The 24,674-nt window shown below is 50.1% G+C and overlaps 1 protein-coding gene across 7 annotated transcripts in view; it reads left to right on the top strand.

Moving 5' to 3' along the window:
• The window catches only part of LOC116947315 (apoptosis-stimulating of p53 protein 1-like), a 65,541-nt gene that overhangs the window by 22,649 nt on the left and 18,218 nt on the right, over positions 1–24,674 (top strand). For 5 of the 7 annotated variants that reach the window (XM_032962909.2, XM_032962905.2, XM_076070477.1 and 2 more), the window contains 3 exons: positions 18,828–18,975; positions 20,164–20,292; positions 22,799–22,860. In XM_032962909.2, coding sequence (XP_032818800.2) covers positions 18,828–18,975; positions 20,164–20,292; positions 22,799–22,860 — 339 coding nt within the window. The other 2 variants (XM_032962908.2, XM_076070478.1) reach the window with 2 other exon arrangements.

Genomic DNA, 24,674 nt, shown 5'->3' with positions numbered 1-24,674 from the left:
ACATCGCACACTCGCCTGTGTCAGTTATAGACGTCGCACACTCATCTGTGAGTGATAGACGTGGCACACTCACCTGTGTCAGTTATAGACGTCGCACACTCACCTGTGTCTGTTATAGACGTCGTACACTCACCTGTGAGTTATAGACGTTGCACACTCACCTGTGTCAGTTATAGACGTGGCACACTCACCTGTGAGCTATAGACATCGCAAACTCACCTGTGTCACTTATAGACACGGCACACTCACCTGTGAGTTATAGACGTGGCACACTCACCTGTGTCAGTGATAGACGTCGCACACTCACCTGTGTCAGTTATAGACATCGTACACTCACCTGTGTCAGTGATAGACGTCGCACACTCACCTGTGAGCTATAGACGTCGCACACTCACCTGTGAGCTATAGACGTCGCACACTCACCTGTGTCAGTTATAGACATCACACACTCACCTGTGTAAGTTATAGACATCGTACACTCACCTGTGTCAGTGATAGACGTCGCACACTCACCTGTGGCTATAGACGTGGCACACTCACCTGTGGCTATAGACGTGGCACACTCACCTGTGAGTTATAGACATCGCACACTCACCTGTGGCTATAGACGTGGCACACTCACCTGTGAGTTATAGACGTCGCACACTCACCTGTGAGCTATAGACGTGGCACACTCACCTGTGTCAGTTATAGACGTCGCACACTCACCTGTGTCAGTTATAGACGTGGCACACTCACCTGTGTCAGTTATAGACGTGGCACACTCACCTGTGTTAGTTATAGACATCACACACTCACCTGTGTCAGTTATAGACATCGCACACCTACCTGTGTCAGTTATAGACGTGGCACACTCACCTGTGTCAGTTATAGACGTGGCACACTCACCTGTGTTAGTTATAGACATCACACACTCACCTGTGCCAGTTATAGACGTGGCACACTCACCTTTGAGCTATAGACGTCGCACACTCACCTGTGTCAGTGATAGACGTCGCACACTCACCTGTTTCAGTTATAGACGTCGCTCACTCACCTGTGAGCTATAGACGTCGCACACTCACCTGTGAGCTATAGACGTCGCACACTCACCTGTGTCAGTTATAGACTCACCCGTGTGCAAAGCCACGTGGTGCTTGAACACTGAGTTGGTGCCAGGTGAGAGAGCACAGGGAATCAAATTACTTATTAACAAACCTGCCACCAAAGCTCCTAATCACCAGCTTGTCCGAGCAAAGCGTGCTAACGAACCTTATGCGCTTGCTCATGACGTGGTGGCGGTGGTTATGGTGGGATTTTTTTTGGTTATTTCAAATCTGGGATTAACACTGTACTGCTTATACAGCCCCCGGACAACGTTTCACTTGAGAAAGGAATATTTACGTATATGTTCTTCCATGGGTCAGGATGAAATGAGTGCCACTTGGTGGGAAGTCGACGTTTCGATATTGCTGCATTTGTCACCCCCGGTCTCCTTACTGGACATCGACTGAGTGGAGATCTGTGAAAAAGAGCTTTACAGCTTATCGGATTCCTCCAGTATGAATATAGATTCTAATTCCGATACTTCCTACATAGAGACGACTCGTCCCAATGGGAGAGGCTGGAGAGGGTGGGGGGGGGGTAACACATGGGCCTCGCAACAACAAGCGCCTGGGTTCGATTTGCGACCTGGGCGCTTTTCCGTGTGGCGTGTTCTGCACGAGTTTCCACCGGATTATCCTGGTTGTCCGGATTGCTCCCATAAATAAAAACACAATACACGATGCAACTCGTATCGATTGACTGAGCAAACATCGCGATGCCGAACAGGTACTTGTGCAAATTACTCAATTGGGATCACACACAGCGGCTGCAGCAACATCGCCCTCAACTGTCAAAGTCTGCCAGCACTTTGTTGAATAACAAGTCTTGAGACTCTGTAAGACTTTCCTGCGTAAGCATATAAACTGAAACTAAAGATTGTTTTTGTTATTTTGCCAGGCAAGGCCCACGGAGCTTATAGAGCTCTTTTTCAGAAGCGACCAGGCCACGAGTGATAGCCCAACGAAGTGGCTTATCACGTGGAAATGTATAGCAGGCAAATACTCTAAGCGCGTGACGTTGAGAGAAACCGGAAGACCCGGAGGAAAAAAAAATCGTGACCACGGGGAGATTGACACACAAACTCCAAATATACCGGCCTCGGGGTCGGGATCGAACCCACGACCTCTTGCATACCAGGCGAGGTAGTTAACATCTCCTAGCCACCGCGGCGTCCTTGTATAGTAATAAATAAATAATTGCCTTTCTATTTTCAGCCGTTTTTCAATCCACCGGTGGATGAAGGCCCTCCCACGCTGTCAGTCACGGGGGATTATTTGGCTGTACCTCGCCACGCTGGTCGGTGCGGGTTAGTTCAGCGGAGGTGGTGCGGTGGTGCCCAGGACCACTGATATATTATTTGCCACTGCATGTTAGCCGCGGCTGAGAATCGGTGGGTTTACAGCTCAGCGTGCGAGCCACCGGGCGCCCCTCTATCACCGTGACCGGGCTCTGCTGTCCTGTTCTAACAGTAATGGTTCAACAAGCAAAGCCCGACTCTGCCGCAGAGACACCGAATGTCAAAACCGACCCCAGAGTCTTCTTGTGTTAAACCAATGTTGTTGGAAAAAATGTGCTCCCAGAAGGCAGTGCGTGTGGCCGATGGAAATGGGATTGGCGGCAGTGTCAGCTTATTAATTTGGTCTTAATAAAATACATTTCTATGGGATATACAGAAAGAAAAACAAAACCAGTGTGAATCGTGTTTCCTTCCCTTTTATTTGGCAGTTACAAAAGCGCAATGTTATTTTTAGTTTGCATTATGAGACACCTCGTAGGTGTCGCGTTTAGCCTCTATCACCTGCATCTGTGGTGAGTCCCGGAGGCCTTTGGACGTCTTCTGTGTGAGTTACGTTTGCACAACGGGCCCTCGGCCTGGTTGTAAAATACTAAAAGGTCATCCAACAGCGGTTGTCCTTTGGATGGACTGCCCTTGCCATGGGAATGTGAAATCTCCATTCTCCACCAAACAGAAATGAGCACCGTTCCATTGCTCGGCTTAGCAGGGTAACGTTTCTGTGTTTTTTTGTGAGTACCGTTTAACGTTCTTACCCTATACCCCTATTGGACATCTGTGAAAACGAGCTTTATAGCTCATCGGATTCTTCCAGTAAAAATAAATATTCTCTTGACTTAAAGCTTTCGTGACTGCAGGAATTCACATTCCTTGGGTCTTTCGTGGTAAAGTCACATGGATAGGTTGAAAGAAAATAACAAAAATAACAAAAAATAAATATTCTGATTTAAGAAAATATTCTCAACATTTATGCAGTGTGCACTGCGCTATTCACCCGGCGATCTGAGTTTTCGATATCCGGCCACGGCTCACATCAGTGGCGAGTGATGTCTGAATCGGCACCCTGGTACACCCTCCCTCTGCCAGCCCTGAATTCAGCAGCGTGGTCAAATATGGACAAAGCAACCCTCATCACCGACGGAATTATGGCGGAGGCCTTCACTCAGCGGCGGATTAATCAAGGGCTGTAAATTATTACGTCAAGCACACACCAGTGGTGGGCAGGTGGTGGGCATGATTTAATGTTTAACAAAGTAATACTTGTGCAAGAATGATTATATAAGTCTTTGTATCCACTTGTGAGCTCTCTCTCTCTCTCACACACACAGCTCATGCAGAGAAAACAAACGAACCAGATGCCCCAAAGTCAAAGCGAGAGCTTGATTAATTCCCGGAACCACGAGTTTACGCTTTGAGAAAGAGATTAGCAGGTTGTTCTTTACATCTGTTAATCGGCAGGGTTTACTTTCAGCCCGGCTGAACTTATTCCCTGTGTGAGGCTGGGTATCTATGTGCGTATATGTTCTTTCTGGGTTCTCTATGTGTCTCTGTGTCTGTATATGAGTCTATGTAAGTCGTTGCGGTCTCGAGGTATGTGTGTATCTCCATGTGGGTATTGTGGTCCCTATGCAAATCTATGAGTCTCTGTAAGTATGTGTGTACCTCTATGTGAGTCTATGCAAGTCGTTTAGGTCTTCCTGTCACGATGTGGGTCTATGTGTGAAGCCAGGGTTTAATTTCAGCTCGATGTGTCTGGGTTGGTGACCTGGAAACAAGTGATGTTTTAAGCCTGTATTTAAATGATGTCTTCAAAAACGGATTCGCTTAAAATGTAATATTCATAATACTGTACTCTAGATTCCACTGCCTAGTATGAATCTAGTCTATAGTATACCCTGGGCTGTGAACCCTGTTACCGGAGTTTGTGTTTCTGAGTTTGTTCCTGGCCACGGTCACCATCAGTGGCAGGTGGTATCTGATACACGGGCGCCACGGTGGCTAGGAGATGTTAACTACCTCGCCTGGTTTACAGGAGGTAGTGGGTTCAATCCCGACTGATGCCTGTATGTTTGGAGTTTGCACGTTCTCCCCGTGGTCGCGTGGATTTTTCTCCAGGTCCTCCGGTTTCCCCCTCCACATTTAGAATCAACATCACGCGTTTAGAGTCTTTGGCTGCTGTACATTTCTACATGATGAGTCACTTCGTTGGGCTAGCGCTTGTGGCCAGCTCGCTGCTGAAAAAGAGCCATATAGCTCAGTGGGCCTGATATAATAAAGTCAATATATAGTTTACAGTTTAGTTTGATACAATCCTGAGTAATCCCTTGTCCCCAAGCCGCGCCAACGAGCGTGGTGAAGTATGGGCAAACAACTCCCATGACCGACACGGTCATGGGTGTGGATTGACGGAGCCTTCTGCTGACCTTAGCTGTTTGGAAATTTCAATAACTGTTTCAGGTTTTAGCTGTTTCAGGTTTCAACTCCTGGTCAGTTTTCTAGTTTGACACCATGTCAGCACTTCTGCGCCGGAACAGATATGTGCCCCTGTTGCAACATTAATGCACAGTAACAATACCAAACGCGGCCGGCTTAATAGCTGAGGTGCTGCACGTGTAAAATCCGCGTTGTTTGTTCATTTAAGGACTATTTACATTCGTCATCGTGAGCCACGATGATTCCGCTGCTGGATGAAGGCCTCCCCTGGGTTGGGTATCACTCGCCACCGATGTGAACTGTGGAACCGAGTAACTCCGGGGTTCATTCGTGCGCTAATCCCTTGCCATGGGAATGTGGAATTTCCTCCACTGCCAGTGGACATGACCCATGACCATCTCACCCGCCAATGCTCCAAGACTCCCCGAGTTGGCTTCTTGAGCCTCTTTAATGTTGGGCACTTAGCAACGTATGTATAGAGTGCATGTGTGTGAGTAAGTGTGTGTGTGTGAGTGTGTGTGAGTGCGTGTGTGTGTGTGTGACTGTAGTGCTTAGGCATGTGCTTTCCACTCACACACAATAGCATCAAGATTGATTCCAGGAACACAATACGGCACCATGGCGGGAGGCCGATTATGCAGGTGGCGCACAAAGAGTCGGGGTGCCTGCTGCTTCATAACCAGTCTGTTTTTATTTATGATCGACTTCCACATTCATCCTCCTAGCCAAATCACCCCGGATCGTGATTCGCGTGCAGTCCAATGTCCCCCCCCCCCACCACCCGCACAACGTTTGGGTTGTGATCAGCCGCGTTTCTCTACGCTGGCCAGCGGCGGTAGGTGTAGAAGCATAGAAGACGGAGCATTCAAGAACGGTGAAACGATTAACTTTTGTTGCTGCACCCTAACGGAAGCAAAAAAAATCACAGACGTCGCCCATAAATACACTTCCCACAGCAATGTGCCCAATCTAATCAGATGTCAGAAGCTAAGCAGGCCGGCGCCTGGCGCAGTACAGCACAGCACTTAGATGGGAGAGGCTCCACTGCTACAGGTGTGGGAGTTGCGTGGTGTGGCCAGGAGATGATGGGGAGTTTCTCCAGCTCTTCCCAGCTTCCTTCCGGCTTCCAAGGCGAACCACTTATTCGTGGACAAACATCCGGATGTGGCAGGACCCTTATGGAAAACGTGTTGCTACTCCAGAGGCTTTGCTCGTTACGTGGCATAAACTATAAACGACAAACATATTGAAAAAATGTTTTTACCAGGTAAGGCCCACTGAGCTATATAGCTCTTTTTTTCAGAAGCGACCTGGCCATCACAAATTATAGCTAAACAAAGTGGCTTATCACGTGGAAATGTATATCTGCAAAATACGCTAAACGCGTGACGTTGATTCTAAATGTGGAGGGAAAAACCGGAGGACCCGGAGAAAAATCCACGCAACTACGGGGTGAGAGAAACGCAAACTCCAAATCTACAGGCATCAGGGTCGGGATTAAACCCACGACCTCCTGTATACCTGGCGAGGTAGTTAACATCTCGCCACCGGCATCACAGTACATCCAACAGGCTACTGGAGTTAAGAGGGCGGGGTGGCACCGTGGAGCAACGGATGTCTTACAATTGGAAGGTTTTAAAATAAATTTGCAGTTGGACGGTGATCAGCCCATCATTACTCTTGCGCAGATGAAATTAGCACCGCGCCATTTCTGTGGGACTTGAACGCTGATTATCTTAAGGCTCGACTGGTTGCCGTCACAGTAATGGGGAATTTACACCACTGGCTCGCTGCTTTCCCAGCAGGTGCGCGTTGACCAAAGCGCGGGATGCCGGGATTCGTGTCTGTAACACTTCACAACTCCGTTGAAATCCAACAGATGGCCTTTGCAGGCACTTTAATAGATTCAAGAACACATCGTTTTCCCCACATCGTGCTAAATGTAGATGCCTCCAGTGGCTTCAGGGGTCGCGTTAATCAATTACCGACGGTCATCATCGTCAGCCACGATCTATCCACCGCTGGATGAAGCCCTTCCCCCAAAAAGGCTGTCGGCATTTCTCGCGGTCCAGCGATGCGACAATCCCCCCCTGCCCTCCCGTCACCCATAATCGTCGGCTGCGTATTATATAACTATCGTCGGTCACGAAATTACGATTGGGTAATGAGCGTTGTTACTTTCCCCTCTCCTCAACTCTCGCGGCACGCGCGTCGAACCCCCCTCGCCCCCCCCCCCCCCCCCGTTGATTTGCGACGTACGCAAACCGTCGTGCTATTGAGGCCTTGTTGCTCACGAGAACGAACTGAGAACTGAACGCACGAGACGATGGAAAGCGTGAATAGGGCAATGACAATTTAGGGGCGAGGCAAGGTGGGGGGTGGGGTGAGGTGGGGGGAATGAACAAACCCCACGGATTCTTGAATCCACACCGTGACCTTGAATCGTGACTCATTCGTCAAATCTCTCAGTGGGATTGTGGGGCCAGTGAATCATTATAAGCCTTATTAACAGGAGTAATTTTATGGAGGGGGGGGGGGGTTAGCGTATGAATTGGTATATATTAATCATTATGCATTTCTCTCTTGACAAGGTGGCGGTTTTTATTGACCACGGTGGAAACTACTAACGGGCGGTGCCAGACGTTTTTTTTTATTTGTGGCGGTTGAGGTGAAGGTGATTTGGGTTATTACCTGGGAACGAAAGAGTTGGGGGGGGGGGGAGGTGGGAACCTGCAGAATGTGTTGGGACGTTCGTCTCAGTGTACGCAGGACACGTTGAACTTCTTTCGCGCCGTGCGTAGCCAACCGTGCTCATCGGAGGTGCGTGGGGGATGGGTAACACACGAAACGTCGGCCTTGGGCCACTTCTCCAGTCTCATCACCATCACCACCACCCTGGTCTCTGGCTGTAGATGTCCTCGCTACAGTCGCCACGTCCTTCGAGGTGCCCAGTTTGGGGGGCAAGGGGGGCAATGCCCCCCCCCTAAACTGGGCATCTTTGTTTATTGATTTTCAGTCCTTTACAATTAAGATTTAAAATAAATGAATGACTTATTTACCCGTCATTCCTAATGTGAGGGACAAAGCGAACCCCTGCCCCTCCCAATACAGAAGTCAAACTCCACCTATGGCAATTGCGTACACAGACACTAGCACGTGAACACAGGCGCACAGAAAGACATGCGTACACGAGGGACAGACCTTTGGGGCACGTGCCTCTTAGCGGGCACCTATTGGCCAGCACCAGGCCTCGGCCGGCCGCCTTTGTCTCCCCCTCCCCTCCCAATGCTGACGTTGTTTACACACAGCGCAACCAGGCGCTCGTTTCAAGGCTGAGTCCCAACCTCTTGGATGAACCGGACCGACGGGCATAGCCGGTTAACCAAGTCGAGGTTCCTCTCCTGGCACAAGGAACACACGGTCAGACCCAAAGCAACCCCCACCCCACGGCCCGTTTGGTGACGACTTCGGTTGCCTGCTGCCTGTTGGCTCAGACAGCAGAGAAAATAAACTTCCCGGGGGGAGCTGTTTCTGGTCTGTCCAGATGTGCGGGGTGAGTCGTGAGGGAGGGCTCTGCGTCATTTGCGCCGTCATTAAGTTTGACACACGAGGGGTTGCCACCTTTTTCCCACCGTGGACCAAACCCAGAAAAACACAAACGCGGACTCGTGGCCACCCAGATTTACACGGTTTGTTATTAAAAAACAAAAATGTGGTTAAAGGTGTGTTTGTGTGCGTGAGTGTGTGTTGTGGGGAGCAGGGATGCAGTGATTAGCGCGCTGCGCTACAAACCTGGCAATCCGAGTTCATTTTCCGCGCACGGTCAACACCAGTGACAATTATCAAAACCGGTCCTGGGCATCGTCTAGGTCGACTCAGCCTTAAATGACTACCCGGTCCGATGTGTAAGCATCGTCACTGGGGAGACATTCGGCTGGGCGTGGCGCTGGCCACCCACTCCCTCGTGTGCCGTGCTGACTGTCATCGATGCTACTCGCTAACAGCACTTGCCCCAAAAGTCTGTTAAGGCTATATGGGGGGGTCTTTATATTTGTTGTGGGAGGCTCGAGCAGAGGCAGCTCCTGAAACTTCCTAAGGTGGGCAGAGGCTTTAATAAATTGTTTTAATAGGGCTTTAAATTCATAAAAAAAAATTAATTGGAAATGTCCATAAAATATACAATTTTGGCATCTCAAGGTGGGGGCTATTGTTCCCGTCACCCTTTCCCGTCCTCTTGGATCTGCGGTGAGGCCACCGACCGAGGTTAGTTTGTGTGCGGTGTTTAGATTCGAATTGAGGTGTCATGGAAATTAGATGGGATGGATGGTTAGATTTAACAACGTGCATTTGTAACAGCTATTTTCCCGAACGTAAATACCATCACTTCAAAACGGCCGGAATTGTTTTAACCTTTTTTTGTCTTGAACCACCAATTCCAATAGTTTAAGAAAATGTGGCCACCCAACAGCGGTAGACGAATCCGACAGACGAATAGTGCACAGATTTGGAGCACGCCCTGTGTACTGTAACGACCCGGGGTGGTTGGTGGTGATTAGCAAGCACTCGTTAACGTCACTGGAGGTGACCGTGTGGCTCAGAGAGGTGGGCGGGCTAATAACTTTATCTGAACACCGAGCTCGGCACCGCCGAGATCCTGGCTTAAATCCGCGGTTAAACCGGGTTCTCAGCCCCCAGTGATTGCACAAAAAAACCCCATCGTATTATACACGTGGTTTGTAACTCCAGTACATTTACAGCTCTTGAGTTTTACTACACCTTATGTTTGAACGCCATTAAATAATCCCTGTTTGCAGACAAAATGGGAAGGTGTACAATATAGTGTGGATAAGAAGTCTGCTGATGAAGGGACTGACTTCAGAGGTGGTTCTGTAATGTCAACTGTTCACCACGAGTGCTCCGATTGCAATTGACTTTTTAGTAAAAGGAAAAAAAGAAGTGATCTTAACCGCAAGCGCAGCAATCAACTCAGTGGAATGAGCGATTTGCTTGAACACGTTCGTCCATAGCGTTGACATCTGGCTTTGATGAGGATGTGAGAAAAAAAAACCAGGGTCAGGTGGTAGAAAGGTGGTGGTGGGAGCGGTAGGGTGGTAGTAGACGTGGCAATGGTACTGGTGGCGGTGATTTTGTGGCAGTCATGGTGGGTTGCAGTGGTTGGCGGCAGCGGTGTTGGTAGCGTAGCAAAGGAGGAGGCAGGGGTGTTCCTGTGTTGCCTGTAGGGAGGCCCGGACAGGAAGGAGCCGTTTCCTTTCTCGGTGGCCTATAACAACAGCCGCCTCCCCTCCCTCCTGCCACGTTCAGGCCCCCTCGCCATTAACACGGCGCCTTCAGAGCCATTGTTCGGTGGCCATGGGAAGGGAGTTGTGCGGTTTTTTTTGCAGCAACAATGCGTTTCAGCAGCCGGCCGATTCTGTCACGTGGCGACTGAAGCAGCCCCCCCCCCGCTGCCCCTCCAGTGGTGTGTGAAGGTCACGACCCACGGGCCCCGGGTAGGGCTGCCACCTCTGGCTTACAACATACATATCATGCGAAGAAGAATATCTCCCCTCTCTCACACACTGCTGTACTAGAAGAGGGAAGAGCGAAGTGTTAGATGCATTCTCTCGAGCGGCATATTGTTTGTTATCGTCATCGTAATTGTTATTATTACGTGACGGACAAAAAACTGGCACCTTTCATGCCCCGAGAGAAGACTTGACAGACTTCCCAGGACAACGAGAACGATCCTCGGAAAACCAGAACTGGCGGCGGTAACCTCCAGTACCGAGGAGCGTAAAAGGTATCACGTCTAAGGCTACCTAACATCCCCCAGTCTGACCGGGACAGCGTCCGTGGCGTTTTCAGAACGACCGTCCCGTCCCATTGTCCCCCGCAGCTTTTCACCCAAATCGAGATTGCGTCTCGGTGTCACATTTTCCCGACATTTTCCCGACGTTTTCACGCTTGACTCATGGGTGTGGGCCGGCAGCGGAGGGAGCTGCTGCTGGCTCACCCACGCGTCCTCGTTAAGCCTCCCGGATGTTTGGCAGCCGTAGTCACGTCGCGAGGTTGGACCCGGTGGCCCGTGGTTGCTTGCAATGGCCGTGTCGTGTAGCTGCACCCTGCCAGCACTGCTACTGTGAGGGCGCCACTGTGGCGAGATGTTAACCACCTCGCCTGGTATACAGGAGGTCGTTGGTTCAATCTCGACTTTGACGCCTGTATATTTGAAGTTTGCATGTCTCTCTCTTTCTCTCCCCGTGGTCGTGTGGATTTTTCTCCAGGTCCTCTGGTTATTCCCTCCGCATTTAGAATCAACATCAGCCGTTTCGAGTATTTGGCTGCTATACATTTCCACATGATGATAAGCGACTTTGTTGAGCTATCCTTTTTGGGCAGGTCACCTAAAAAAGAGCTGTGTATATAGCTCATTGTGCCTTTCCTGGTAAATAAAAAAATGGTTCAGTTTAGAAAACCTGAGTTCGAATTAATGTTGAGTGAGATTCTCGAGTGTTGTGAGCTGATTGTTTGTTACCGATAAGCACCTGGCACACCCGGGGACGATTTATAATTGTGAATTGTGTAAATTGTAACGAATTGCAATCACAAAATGTCATTGTCATTTCAGCGAACAATGCGGCTGCAATTGTAATTCTTTTACATCCCAGGTCTGCTTGTGGCTGCATAAAAGAATAGCGATTTGTAAAATTGGATTTATAATTTACCATTTATATTTGAGTCAGTCTTCTTTAAGATCTCTTCGGCCAGTGATGCTCGTCTCAATGAATCCTCACCCAGTCTCAAATAATAATAACAATGTGATTTTAATCCACGAAAGCCTCACTTAAGTCCCAGGGTTGTTTTCAGCAGGGTCCTGCACAATCTGGATGTTTGGCCGATTCCTTTTTACAAGCGTTTGGCTTCATGCGTGAGGAAACCAGAGCCACCCGGTTAATGTATTGCTTTCAACTCTACAAAGATAATCATTGTTATTGTTTCTCAGAGCAACTTGTAGGCAAGATTGAAGTGGTAGATATTTATCTGGCATCCCTCCTGAGACCCTTGCCAGATGTGGCAATGGCTCTGCCATTTGCTTGTACAAGTAATGGAATGAATAATTGTAAATTCTGTGTGTTGCCTTTGGTAGACTAATAAGGATGAACTCTGAGTGGTGATCATTATTATTACGATTTCATTTCACTCGTAACTATGATCCAGCCAGGTGGCTCAGGCAGAAGGTTGCAAGTTCAAATCAGATTTGGATGTTTGACTCACCCCATCATCCTTTTTGGGGTCCCATAAAATGAGTACCAGCTTGCAGTAAAGTCAAACAGCAGTTGCGCTGTGGACAGACTGCCACACGCCATAGGAATGCGGAATTTCCACCACTGGCTCAAAACAGATGAGCACCACCACAATGCTTCTTTGTGAGCGGGAAATCACTTAGACTTTTTATTTGAGTCACAATTGATCTGGCTCCACCCGGCTTCGGTGTCACAATCCATGGGAGGCAAAGGACGGTGGATGTTGACACAAGAGCTGTACAGGTACACGGGAGGACATGGAGTCCTTTTAAGGGCCAATACAGTTGATGGTTGACACATTTAGGCCGAGCCATCGATTAGAATGTGACCGTGCCTGCCCTGCAGGCATTGAAAATCCTCTGCTGGCATGCCGACTTTGGTGCGGACCCAATGTCCCCCACAAAACTCAATGCAGCTCAATAGCAATTGCCCCGGGGCTGATCATCATTGGCTCGTTCAGTGTCACCACATTGTCTGCCTTTGGGGGGCGGGGGGGGGGGGTTTGGGGGACGGTGCGGGGGAACGACAAAAAAACTAAACACAAAAAGCACTTCTAAAGAAATTCGTTTTCAATGCTACACATTGTGAGTCACCCGTAAGCTCGGTTGTCCTGACACCGCGCGTTGTGAATCGTCATCGTTGACCTCGTCATCATCTTCAACAGCAATCAGCCGTGATCTATCTGCTTCTGGATGAAGGCCCTCCCCAAGCCGGTTGCCGTCTCTCGCGCTCGGGCTCGCGCGAAGCAACAATCAACGCGCCGGCAAATCTCATCGCTTTTGATACTCGCGCGACGGATACCCTGCCGGGCCCGCGTTCCCCCAACCTCGGCTGCCGCTCCGTCGTTAGTCTCGACCGCCAGACGTATCATCCTTTCTCGCGAGGAATCGGAAGCCATCGTTTCTTTACCCGTGCGGTTTTGACGCGCGCGTCGCAGACCCCTGGCGACAAGCGTGCTGCGGTTTATCCCCACGCGTCGTGATCCCAGTTCCACAACTTACCGGATCCGAGTTATACAACCTGCTGGATCCCAGTTCCACAACTTACCGGATCCGAGTTATACAACCTGCTGGATCCCAGTTCCACAACTTACCGGATCCGAGTTATACAACCTGCTGGATCCCAGTTCCACAACTTACCGGATCCGAGTTATACAACCTGCTGGATCCCAGTTCCACAACTTACCGGATCCGAGTTATACAACCTGCTGGATCCCAGTTCCACAACTTACCGGATCCGAGTTATACAACCTGCTGGATCCCAGTTCCACAACTTACCGGATCCGAGTTATACAACCTGCTGGATCCCAGTTCCACAACCTACCGGATCTGTCCCAGTGGCGGTGCCCGGGGGGGGGGGGCGTAATAGAGTGAATCACTGGCGATCCACCCACGCTGGAAATAGTAACAATTAAGCGCTTGTTGCGCGCAGCGCGACTGTCGAGGAGGATTTGTTCTCGCGCTCTCTCTCTCTCTCTCTGGCACGCCGAATTGCCCGGCACGACGACCGTTATTGAAACCGGCGCCTCTACCGCCAGCGGTGTCCGTCGGCCCGGGCGGGCGCAGGAGGGCAACGCAACTCGGCGTGCCGAGATCGTGTCGGTGCAGGAGAGGCCTCCGTTGTTGACCCCCGCCGCGACTGGGAATCGGGGTCGGCCACCCCTAAGCCGCTGTCCCTTGAAGCGTGATCGTCCGTTCGAGAGCGGAAAGCGTTTTGTTGTTGTCATTCTGAGTGGGGGTGGTGGGGGGGGGGGGGTTTGAGCAGCTCGTTTGAAGCGACTTGTGACGTTTCCCGCCAAACACTGAGGTGAGCCGAGGCTTTTGTCCTGTTGCGATTTAAAAATGTGTACTGAAGTGTTTACTGTGGTGTAAGCAAGACAATACAGGGTTGCTTCAATAAAATGTTAACACTTCGGAGAAATTGCAACAACACCACGTGACATGTGCTGCCTTGGGGCTCTGGAGATCACCCGGAGAAGATTCCAGGCACGCGTTGACAACGATGGTGAGCAACTGGATACTCTTACTTTTTGAAACAATCAACGTTACATTTGTTATCATGTTACAGAATATTAACCAATTCTATTTCCATAAAAAAAACGATTGCCCCATATAAGTGTTAGCAATTTTTTTTTAAGCACCCTGAATTTATTTCAGTCAGAATATTTATTTAGACTGGAGGAATCCGGTGAGCTATTTTTCACAGATGTCCATTGGGAGTGAACATTGAGATATTAATGGGATTGCAATACTGTACTGCGACTTGTAATCCGGGCAGCAGTTGCGCTTGTTATTATTGTATCATGACCATAAGAATCAACTTTAACCGAGGGCTCGTTGCATCCTGACTCAATCAATGTGTTCATAAATGTGTAATCGTGGTGCAATGGTAAGCACTGCACTATGAACCCGGTTACCTGTGTTCGACTCCCAGCCACGGCTAACGGTGGGTGGCGAGCGATAGATATCCGAACCGATGTTGGGCTTCCTACTTCGTCAGCCCGGAGATGACCAGCGTGGTGAAAGTATGGTCACACAACCCCCGTGACACGCACAGGCGTGAGGGAATGCCCTCATCCAGCAGCGGATTGACAAACGGCTGCCCAGTAAGCATGCCAACGTTGGGCCTACGTCGGTTGGACTCAAGTTACTGGGTGTACGTGTAGCAAGGCGTCGCTGTAAAGTGCTCCAATAATTATCTGTAAAAAAAAAACCGCGTAATTGATTCATCCTTTGGCTGATCTCTTCCCGTTCCGTGGAAGTTGTATTCAAGCAGCTACCGCTACCTTGCGCGGAGGTTTACGCATTACGGTGGTGTTTTCGCATAAACATTTCTGTAATTCCTTCTTGGGTCGTGAGCTTAATTGCTCAATGCCTCTGCTCTGAAGCAGAGGGGGCGGCGTCTTTAAATCCCCGGCAGTGTGCACGAGGTTCGACGGTTTGGGTACAGAATCGGACCCCTTTATTTAGACTGGAGGAGGAATCCGATGGGCTATGAAGATTTGTTTTCTTCTTCTTGCAGATGGTCCAGTAAGGAGGGGGGGGGGGGTGGGCGTGGGGGTCGGAGAGTTCCAGCGGCAAATAATAAACGAAAACACGATAGGAGTGCAAAGTAGAGAAAATGGTGAGCTGGTCACTGCTAAATATGAACAGGAAATAAACCAATGCATGTTACGTAGACTGGAGGAGGAATCCGGTGAGGCGTGTGCGAGTGTTGCTAACTTTTTTTGTTTGTATATGGGATGAGTGAGAGGAGTTTAGATCCATTTTCTGTGCCAAGCAATCCCCTCAATATTTTTTGTGTAGGACACCAAGGGCGGATTTTGTTCAACGTTGCTTTAACGGCGATAGAGAGGACCGCCAACTCTGTCCGGAATGCGGTGAATCTTAACGAGATTTGGAATCGATAAACGACGCCTCGATTCGTTATGCACTATTGTTTATCCGATTATAATGTGGATGCTTTAAAGTCTCGTCTTAAAGCCACAGCGTCTTAAGTCGCTTTATTCTACTTCGCTTATCGGTCTCTCTTGGCCCTTTTCTTTGTCCGTATTCTTACGAGGCGCCTTGATACATTAGTGGAAGGTGCATGTAAATTAGTATTATTATTATTGACACGCTATGGGACAATGACGCGAACCAACTGCGGGGGATAACTGTTTTCCTTGACACCCCAAGTACAGCCAGCTCGTCAAAATTCTCGGGCGACATCGACGGCACGCGATGAAGCGCTCTTTGATTTTTGTTGTTGTTCACACATAGATGGTCCAGTAAAGGGGGGCCGCCGGGGAGTCACAAAGTGGCAACTGGCAAACAAAATACAAAACAACGTGACACGTGGGCCAAGCAATCGGAAAGCCAAGCAATTCGCGAAATATTAAATACATTCTATACGCGCGACGTTGACTGGTTGGGCAGGCTCTGTAAGTTGCACTGCACTCTCAGAAACGTGGGGGTTGCTCACTGGAGCAAAGTTAATGTTGACTTTATTAATAAACACAGCGTGCCCGCGAGTATAAATACAACGGGCGGCACGCCCTAGGTTTTACCCCTTTTTGGCAATAAAACATGTTAGGATTCATCTTCTTTGGTTCTTTCGGTAAAGTCACGTAGAATGAGAATAAAATAATAAATTGATAAAATAAAATAACACAATAATATTCTCACGACGTTTCGGCCACAACACAAGCGGCCTTCATCAGGTGAAGGAACGAGACTGTCTGAAGAACAGTGCTGGAGTGAAAAAGCCACGCTCAGATCACGACCTTTAAGCTTAGAGTGAAAAAGCCACGCTCAGATCACGACCTTTAAGCTTAAAGCTTAAAGGTCGTGATCTGAGCGTGGCTTTTTCACTCCAGCGCTGTCCTCCAGACAGTCTCGTTCCTTCACCTGATGAAGGCCGCTTGTGTTGTGGCCGAAACGTCGTGAGAATATTATTGTGTTATTTTATTTTATCAATTTATTATTTTATTCTCATTCTACGTGACTTTACCAAAAGAACCAAAGAAGATGAATCCTTGCAGTCACGAAAGCTTTAAATCGAAATATGTTAGGATATTCAAATGCCAAATAGATACCTGTTGCAAGGAATCAAGTACTGCATTGATCACACACGGGTACCTGTGGGTGACCATGCAAGCAAACACGCCCTGGTAATATACTGTTGGCATTGTCTTTGAGATTGATTGGCCTACACCAGAGACACAGGATCGTCCTTCTCCATGGCCTTGTATCACCAATGTCAGACCAGAGAACGCCAAAAGGCGAACAGTGCAGAGACAATGCCACGCGTTTCAGAGCGTTTATAGCTCGGGTTGAGCAGTGGTATCATGGGACCCTTTTTTGCCAGTTTCAAAGTATGAATAAATAAGGTGTTCCCCTTTCTAGCAATAATAAAACAGGCGTTAAGATCTTCAAACACCAAATAGATACCTTTTGCAAGGAATCAAGTGGTTGGTTGAAGCAAGCATTTTTTTTTCACTTATCCGTGTCTTACTGTTTGTGATTTATAACCGGAGTAACATCCATCCACGTCAATGCGGGCCCTCTAAACATCCACGTGTAAGTAAATCCAGAGCTGTTGGTTCATTCTTCACCCGTGTTGAGGATCCGTGCCCCAAGACTGTCTGCTCTCATCCACATGGTGTTTGACCACCACCCTGCAGGTCACAACAAACACACTCACTCTCACACTCATTCACTCACTCACTCAGTCACTCATTCACCCACTCACTCACTCACCACACTGCAGGTAACAACACATTCACTCTCACACTCATTCACTCACCCACTCACTCAGCCACGAACTCATGTGCACACTCACTCATCCACTCATTCACTCACTCTCCACACTGCAGGTAACAACACATTCACTCTCCCACTCACTCAACTCTCCCGCTCAGCCGCTCACCCACTCATTCACTCATTCATTCACTCACTCACTCTCCACACTGCAGGTAAAACAATACTCATTCTCTGACTCACTGACCCACTTACTCATTCATATACTCACTCATCAACACACTCACCCACACACTCGCTCACTCACTCACTCACCACACTGCAGTTCACAACACTTCTCTCTCGGGTTTTTTTTCATCACAATGCTTAACTTTGGAATTCCACAAACACTTCTCTCACTAGCGATGCCGAGTGAACGTGTCTCTTGTAGATGTGTCTCCTGTAGACGTTGCGGAGATGGTCAACGTGTCTCTTGCAGATCTTGCCGAGTGAATGTGTCCCTTGTAGACGTTGCCGAGATGGTGAACGTGTCTCTCGCAGATCTTGCCGAGTGAATGTGTCCCTTGTAGACGTTGCCGAGATGGTCAACGTGTCTCTTGCAGATCTTGCCGAGTGAATGTGTCCCTTGTAGACGTTGCCGAGATGGTGAACGTGTCTCTCGCAGATCTTACCGAGTGAATGTGTCCCTTGTAGACGTTGCCGAGATGGTGAACGTGTCTCTTGCAGATCTTACCGAGTGAATGTGTCCCTTGTAGACGTTGCCGGGATGGTGAACATGTCTCTCGCAGATCTTACCGAGTGAATGTGTCCCTTGTAGACGTTGCCGAGATGGTGAACGTGTCCCTTGCAGATCTTGCCGAGTGAATGTGTCCCTTGTACACATTGCCGAGATGGTGAACGTGTCTCTTTCAGATCTCGCCGAGTGAATGTGTCCCTTGTAGACGTTGCCGAGATGGTGAACGTGTCTCTCGCAGATCTCGCCGAGTGAATGTGTCCCTTGTAGATGTTGCCGAGATGGTGAACGTGTCTCTTGCAGATCTTCCCGAGTGAATGTGTCCCTTGTAGACGTTGCCGAGATGGTGAACGTGTCTCTTTCAGATCTTGCCGAGTGAATGTGTCTCTTGTAGACGTTGCCAAGATGGTGAACGTGTCTCTTGCAGATCTTGCCGAGTGAATGTGTCCCTTGTAGACGTTGCCGAGATGGTGAACGTGTCTCTTGCAGATCTTGCCGAGTGAATGCGTCCCTTGTAGACGTTGCCGAGATGGTGAACATGTCTCCTGCAGATCTTGCCGAGTGAATGTGTCCTTTGTAGACGTTGCCGAGATGGTGAATGTGTCTCTCGCAGATCTTCCCGAGTGAATGTGTCCCTTGTAGACTTTGCCGAGATGGTGAACGTGTCTCACGCAGATCTCGCCGAGTGAATGTGTCCCTTGTACACGTTGCCGAGATGGTGAACGTGTCTCTCGCAGATGATGCTCACCATCTTCCTGAGCCGCGACGAGCGCCGGCTCACTACGGTGCCCGTCGCCACGGAGACAACGTGTCAAGATGTGCTGGAGCGTTGCCGCGGCGCCAGTCGCCACGGTTACACCCTCACCGAGCTCTGGCGTGGATACGGTAAGCGCCGCTTCGGGTTGCGATACTTGGGTGGGACCGCACGATGAGAGATCCACGATCATAGCCTTCTGCACCTTACGACGTGTTGTGACATCCTGATCATCATTGCTCATTTCACATTTAACGATAATGTGTTATGATAAACAAAGGAAAATTCTCTCCTAATGTCCGTGTGCCTGTATATAGAAGTTCACGGTTTGCACCTTACTTAGGTCCACACTATCAAAAAGGCAGATAGAGATCCCCCGTATAGCCTTGAACGGACTGTTGGGGCAAGTGCTGTTAGCGAGCAACCATGAAGGCCAGCACTGTGGCACACGAGGGGGTGGATGGCCAACACCATGCCCAGCCACCTTTGTCTCCCAGGTGGCGATGTTAACACACCACACCAGCCACTCGTTTGAGGCCGAGTCGATCTCGGCTAGGCTCGGGACCGGCTCGGATGATCGTCACCGGTGTTGGTTGTGAGCGGGAAAGAAACTCGGGTTTCCGGATTCGTAGCGCAGCGCGCTGACCGCTGAACTATCACCCACCCCCTGCTATCAACACACTATGAATGCGGACACACACACACACACCATGTGAAGGTCGCTAAACGTCGCGCGGTATGGCACCCCCCACTCAAGGCGACCTTTGACCTCCGCTAACGCTCCGTGACCTCTAAAAAAGGACAAAAACCGACAGGTGGAATGGGAAGAGCAATGTCTCTCAATACCTCAAGAGGGGAGACCCCCTTAAACCTAAAAGCCTCGTCTTGAGTGTCGTGTTGCTACTATTATTATTATTATCACCATTACTACGCAACTGGCCAAACGAGGACTTCAAATGTCCCGGAAAGACTTATCAGCAGGATGATCCTGGGAAAAGCAGGACAGGTGGCAACAGAGGTAGATCTAGAAACATCGCAAGTTCGGGTTGGGGGGTGGCGGGGTGGGGAGGGGGGGGGCATGTGCGGGGCAATCTCAAAATGTCAAGTCCCTGCAAAAAAAACCCCAAACAAATCAAGCTATTTTCTCCCGTGAATATCAATAATGTTGGGGTCTTGGGGGTGGCGGGGAGGTTAGGGAGAGGGGTCGAGAGGAGGGGTGATCGCCCCCCCCAGGTGCCCCCCCCCGCCCCCACTCCCGCCTTGGACCACCGTAGCGGGGTCACCCCAGGGTGACGGCCGTTTGCGCTCGCCGTTCGCAGAGCGTGTGGTGGCGGACGGGGAGAAGATGTACGCGCTGCTGCAGCACTGGGGCAAGGAGGTGGCGGACGTCAAATTCTACCTGCGCTACGACGGGGACGACCCTCCCAGCTCGCCCACCTGGGACGCAGGTAGCCGCCGAGACCTCGGGCAACGCAAATTAACCGCGGTGTACCGTACGCTTCCGGTCGACTCGCCACAGAAAAGTGATAAAGTCACACCCCCACGATTTGACTTTTCCCCCCTTTTACGTCGTTTCGCAAATGTGTCGTCCGTTTTACTTATGAACACCACGACTTAATTTGCGTTGCCTCAACCTCACACTTCCCTTTTTCTTGTGCTTCGTTTGTCGTCCTTCCCCCGCCGCTCCTCCGATGAGCACGGTTGCCTACGGTACGCCGTGAGAGAAGTTAAACGCGCGTACATATTTACTCGGTAAATAAAATAGTTTCTTAGTATTTTTTTTAAATGCGACTCAACGACAACAGGGTGCTAAAACACAGACAGCAATTGACCAAGAAAATGGAGCAAAATATTAAAAGTGTGCGCGGAAGCAATGGAAGAGATCCAACGTGCGTCGGAGAACGTTCAGCTGCGAGAGGCAACTGCTGCCCTCCCCCTAAATGCTTGCCCGCCTGACCCCGTCACCACTGTCACCACCGCCACCGCCATCGATCCTCCCACAGCTGGCGACCGGCCCAACGCGTCACGATCCGCGCCCGCGAGGCTCAACGCAAAATCAAAGAGCAACAAAAAAAATCCCCAAAAGCTTTCGGTCATTCTTGAGCACCCGTGGGATTCGGACACGTATGCCGTTTAAATATATTTTTCTATTTTTTTTCAACTAAATATCTTGCCGCATTTGACAGACGCACTGCATAGTGAGTAATTTATTTTTTAAAAGCTCATTTCACGCACCAACCCTCCCGCAGAGCATAAGGCAGCGTGGTTGATAAGGGTCAAAAGGTCGTTCTGTGCACCCGCCGCTGCTGTGGATGAAGGCGCCCCTCCACAAGTGGCCAACATCTCCCACGGTCCCACAATGCAATTGGGTCGTCATTCCCTGCACACGAGACGATCTCATTGCTCCATCTCCGTGATCCGTCACGTCCCTGCACACGAGACGATCTCATTGCTCCACCTGCATGGGCCGTCATCCTTTTGTATAATTTAGATGTGGCTGCTGTAAATTTCCACAGGATGATAAGCCACTTCGTTGAGCCATCATTTGTGGCCAGCTCGCTTCTGAATAATACGTTCATATGTAGCTCGGTGGGCTCTACCTGGCAAACAAAAAAAATAGTTTAGTTTTATTTTTTGTGATTTTCTTACCTTTCCTATACTTTGCACTCCTATTGTGTTGTTGTACTGTTTGTTGTTGTAACTTTCTGACCCGCCCCTACTGGACATGTGTAAAAAAAAGAGCTTCATAGCTCATCGGATTCCTTCTGCAGTATAGATAAATATTCTCATTATTTTGGGCTGCCACTCTGTCGCCCTCCGATTAGCAATAGTTGGCTACGTACGGTGCGAAAGAAGTTCAAGTTCGAGTAATCCTCCATCATCGACCCGTCATCCCTACCTAGCGACGTATCCTTCCCTGTACAGTCAACGCGACGTTTCTAATTCTCCTAATACCTCTGATCTGAGTGTTCCCCTTCCAGCCTCTGGGCATAACTCCAAAGCAAGCGCCTGTCTTTCCTTCTGAAGGAGAAAGCTGTCGATCGGTGCACAGAACTTGCCTATGACCTGTGGTTTTGGACACGTGTGACAAAGAGTCATCGAGAAATACCTGGTCTGTGAGGATAGCAGTGGAAAACGAGTGATCGATCGAACTTTAAATTGAATTTGAAGAATGTGTGCTCTCGGCAGTCCAACAACTACCCTCCCATACGAAAGGAGGGGGGGGAAGCCAATGGGAGGTGTTGCTTGGTGTACATCTAGGGTTAAAGGTCACAGCGTGCCTTTGGCGACAATGAGCTCGCAGGCTGCGTTAACGTGCGCCCTACACCCCGATCGGGTTTTTGCTCCCTGTCGCTCTTCCTCTCCCGCTCTCTTCCTTCCCCTCCCTTCTTTCTCTCCCCTCTCCTTCTCCACTTTTCATCTCCCTCTCTCTCGCCCTCTCCCCCATCTATCGTTGCCACAACATCACAGCTGGGGGGGGGTGGGGTCACGATGGTTAATGCTCAGAAGTGCCGGTCACCGCGGGGTTTTTGTACCTCTGTAGCGGTGGTGAAAATTGAAACAAGCAAATAGGTAACGGGCACGACTAAAGTTGTGCACGGACGCTAAAAGCGACGTGCTCCGGCGCCTTTGCATGCACGCGCGTCAAACTTCTTTCACACCATACGTTGCCCACCGTGCTTAAGCGCCTGCCGCACACTAGCCCGAGCAAATAACGCTTTTGTACACTCGCGCTTGCTTGCACACTTCAGTTCCAATTTGCGCTTCGGCGTTCTACAATGAAAGATGCGGGGCAATGCTGGCAGCAGGGAGCCGTTGGCTTGGGCCAGAGCGAGCCGCGCTTTGGCAACGCCCCGCGACCGGGAGAGCGATGCCCTGCGCTTTTGTCACTTTCCCCGTTTCCTCCCACACACCCCCCCCTCCTCTTAACCTCCTTTTTATTCGCCTCCTCAGATCAAGAGAGCCGCCTCAACGGCGTGAACTTGCCCAGCACGACGGACAGGATGGAAAATGGGGTGAGACTCTCATTAAAAAATATTTCCCCGATTGTTTAATTATTTTTTTTAGGTTGCTGTTGTCATGTCACAAAGTTTTGCATTCTGCAGCAACAAGGGGCTTTTTGTTGGCAGTAAAGTCTCTTTCATTGTATTATTATTAATAATAAAGGGTAATACACTGGCCCAAACCGGAGATGCATAAAAATTCAAGTCGTGACCTTAAAAAAGGGAACATCCCCATTAAACAGACTGAGCGTTCACGATGGTACAGCTGGCAGGGCCAACGGGCGTGCCCTGAGCTGGCCCGGCCGGTGGACGATATGCAACCACTTGAAATTTTTTCAAAGAACAGGTCACCTCTCAGAGTCACCCTTGTTTCCCTCCGGTGAGCTTTTTGTTGTTGTTGTTGTTGTTGTAATTTTTGCCCAATTTTCATCCCGATTGTCCCATCGACCTCCCCGTTATGAGATGAAAGCCTCGATTCCGAAATCTCGCAAGAGCAGCAGCGGGGGAGCCCCTTCGTGACCTCTGACCCATACAGTAGAGGGCAGCACACTTTTTTCTACCCGCTCTGCATATGAGAGCGATGCACAACGGAACTGCAGTCACATCGATATTTTCGATTTGCGGAGCTGGAATTTAGCCCGATTTTAGGGCAGCCCGCGAAAGTTTAAGGTGTTCACTTATTTTTCGTGCTGTCATCCGTGACTGCGCTGAGATCGTCAGCTCGCTACGCTTGAGAATTCGGTTTAATCGCGGGTGTGGCTGAATCCCGGATTCAAACCCAGCACCTCGGCGGTGGCCGCTCAGTGCCCGGACCTCTGGGCCGCCTGGCCAGTCCTCCTCCCCGGTGGGTTTTAATTTCGCGACGCCACTCACAGCCTCCTTGAATACCGGGCGCCGGCCTCATAACCGCTCCCTTTGCCTCCCCCAGCTTCCCGCTCATCCTCGGCAGAAGATATTTTAATCACCGACTCCCTAGCCAACGAGGCATCTCCCACGTGCACGCGCGCTGTCGAAATTTATATAAATTCTCCGCCGCTCGCCCTGGAGCCAGCTCGTTTGGTCGTTTCGCTCAGGCGCGGTCGTCGTTTGCCAACCTCCGTGCACTCCGCTCCCCCCTTGCACTGGAATTCCTCAGCCCGTTCCTCGTTGGGGCTCTTTTTGAGATCTCTTTCGGCCGCGAGACGGTGGATTTTTTTTTTTGTTATATCTGCTGACTGAGCGGATGCTGCTTGGATGCAGCAGAGGATTCTTTTCACTTTCAATTCGCTTCGGAGCTTAAACGCTCGAGTTGCTTCCATGTCGCATGGCGGGTGACGGGCCGGCCGGCCGGCACGACTTTTCTGGACGCGACGGCGACGAGATCTCAACTTTTGCCGCCGCTTCTGCCGACGGGAGCTGAGGGTCGGCGGTCGAAATGCCGGGGGAGGCCTCGTGGCTACGGTGGCGGCCGGCGGCGATGATCGGCGGGGGGCCCGTGGCGCTCGGCCGCCCGCACCGCCGCCTCGTTTACCGGCCGAGGATGGAGCAGCAGAGGGCGGCGGGGGGGGCTGCCCCCCGCAGGTGGACAGGACGAGCGCGGGTTCTCCTGCAGGTCGCGAAAGCGTTCACCGGTTGTCACGTTCGATGATGATGACGACGACGACGATGACAACACCGCCGTCGCTTGGTTACGGATGGCAACTAAATCGTTTTCGTGTGTTCGGTCCTTGTTGTTACTAATGGGCTAAAGGTTGCAGCCCTGCAGTGTCTTGCTCATGTCACCGCTGCCGTGAGGGCTCCCACTCGACGGAGCTCTACAGAGAGTGCCTCTAGCTGGTATTTGGGCC

The sequence above is a fragment of the Petromyzon marinus genome, chromosome 29 (genome assembly GCF_048934315.1).
Source record: "Petromyzon marinus isolate PM22_M1 ecotype Great Lakes invasive population chromosome 29, UKy_Petmar_22M1.pri1.0, whole genome shotgun sequence".
Taxonomy (NCBI): domain Eukaryota; kingdom Metazoa; phylum Chordata; class Hyperoartia; order Petromyzontiformes; family Petromyzontidae; genus Petromyzon; species Petromyzon marinus.
The sequence above is the reverse complement of the archived record's forward strand: the minus strand, read 5'-3'. Positions and strand labels throughout refer to the sequence as shown.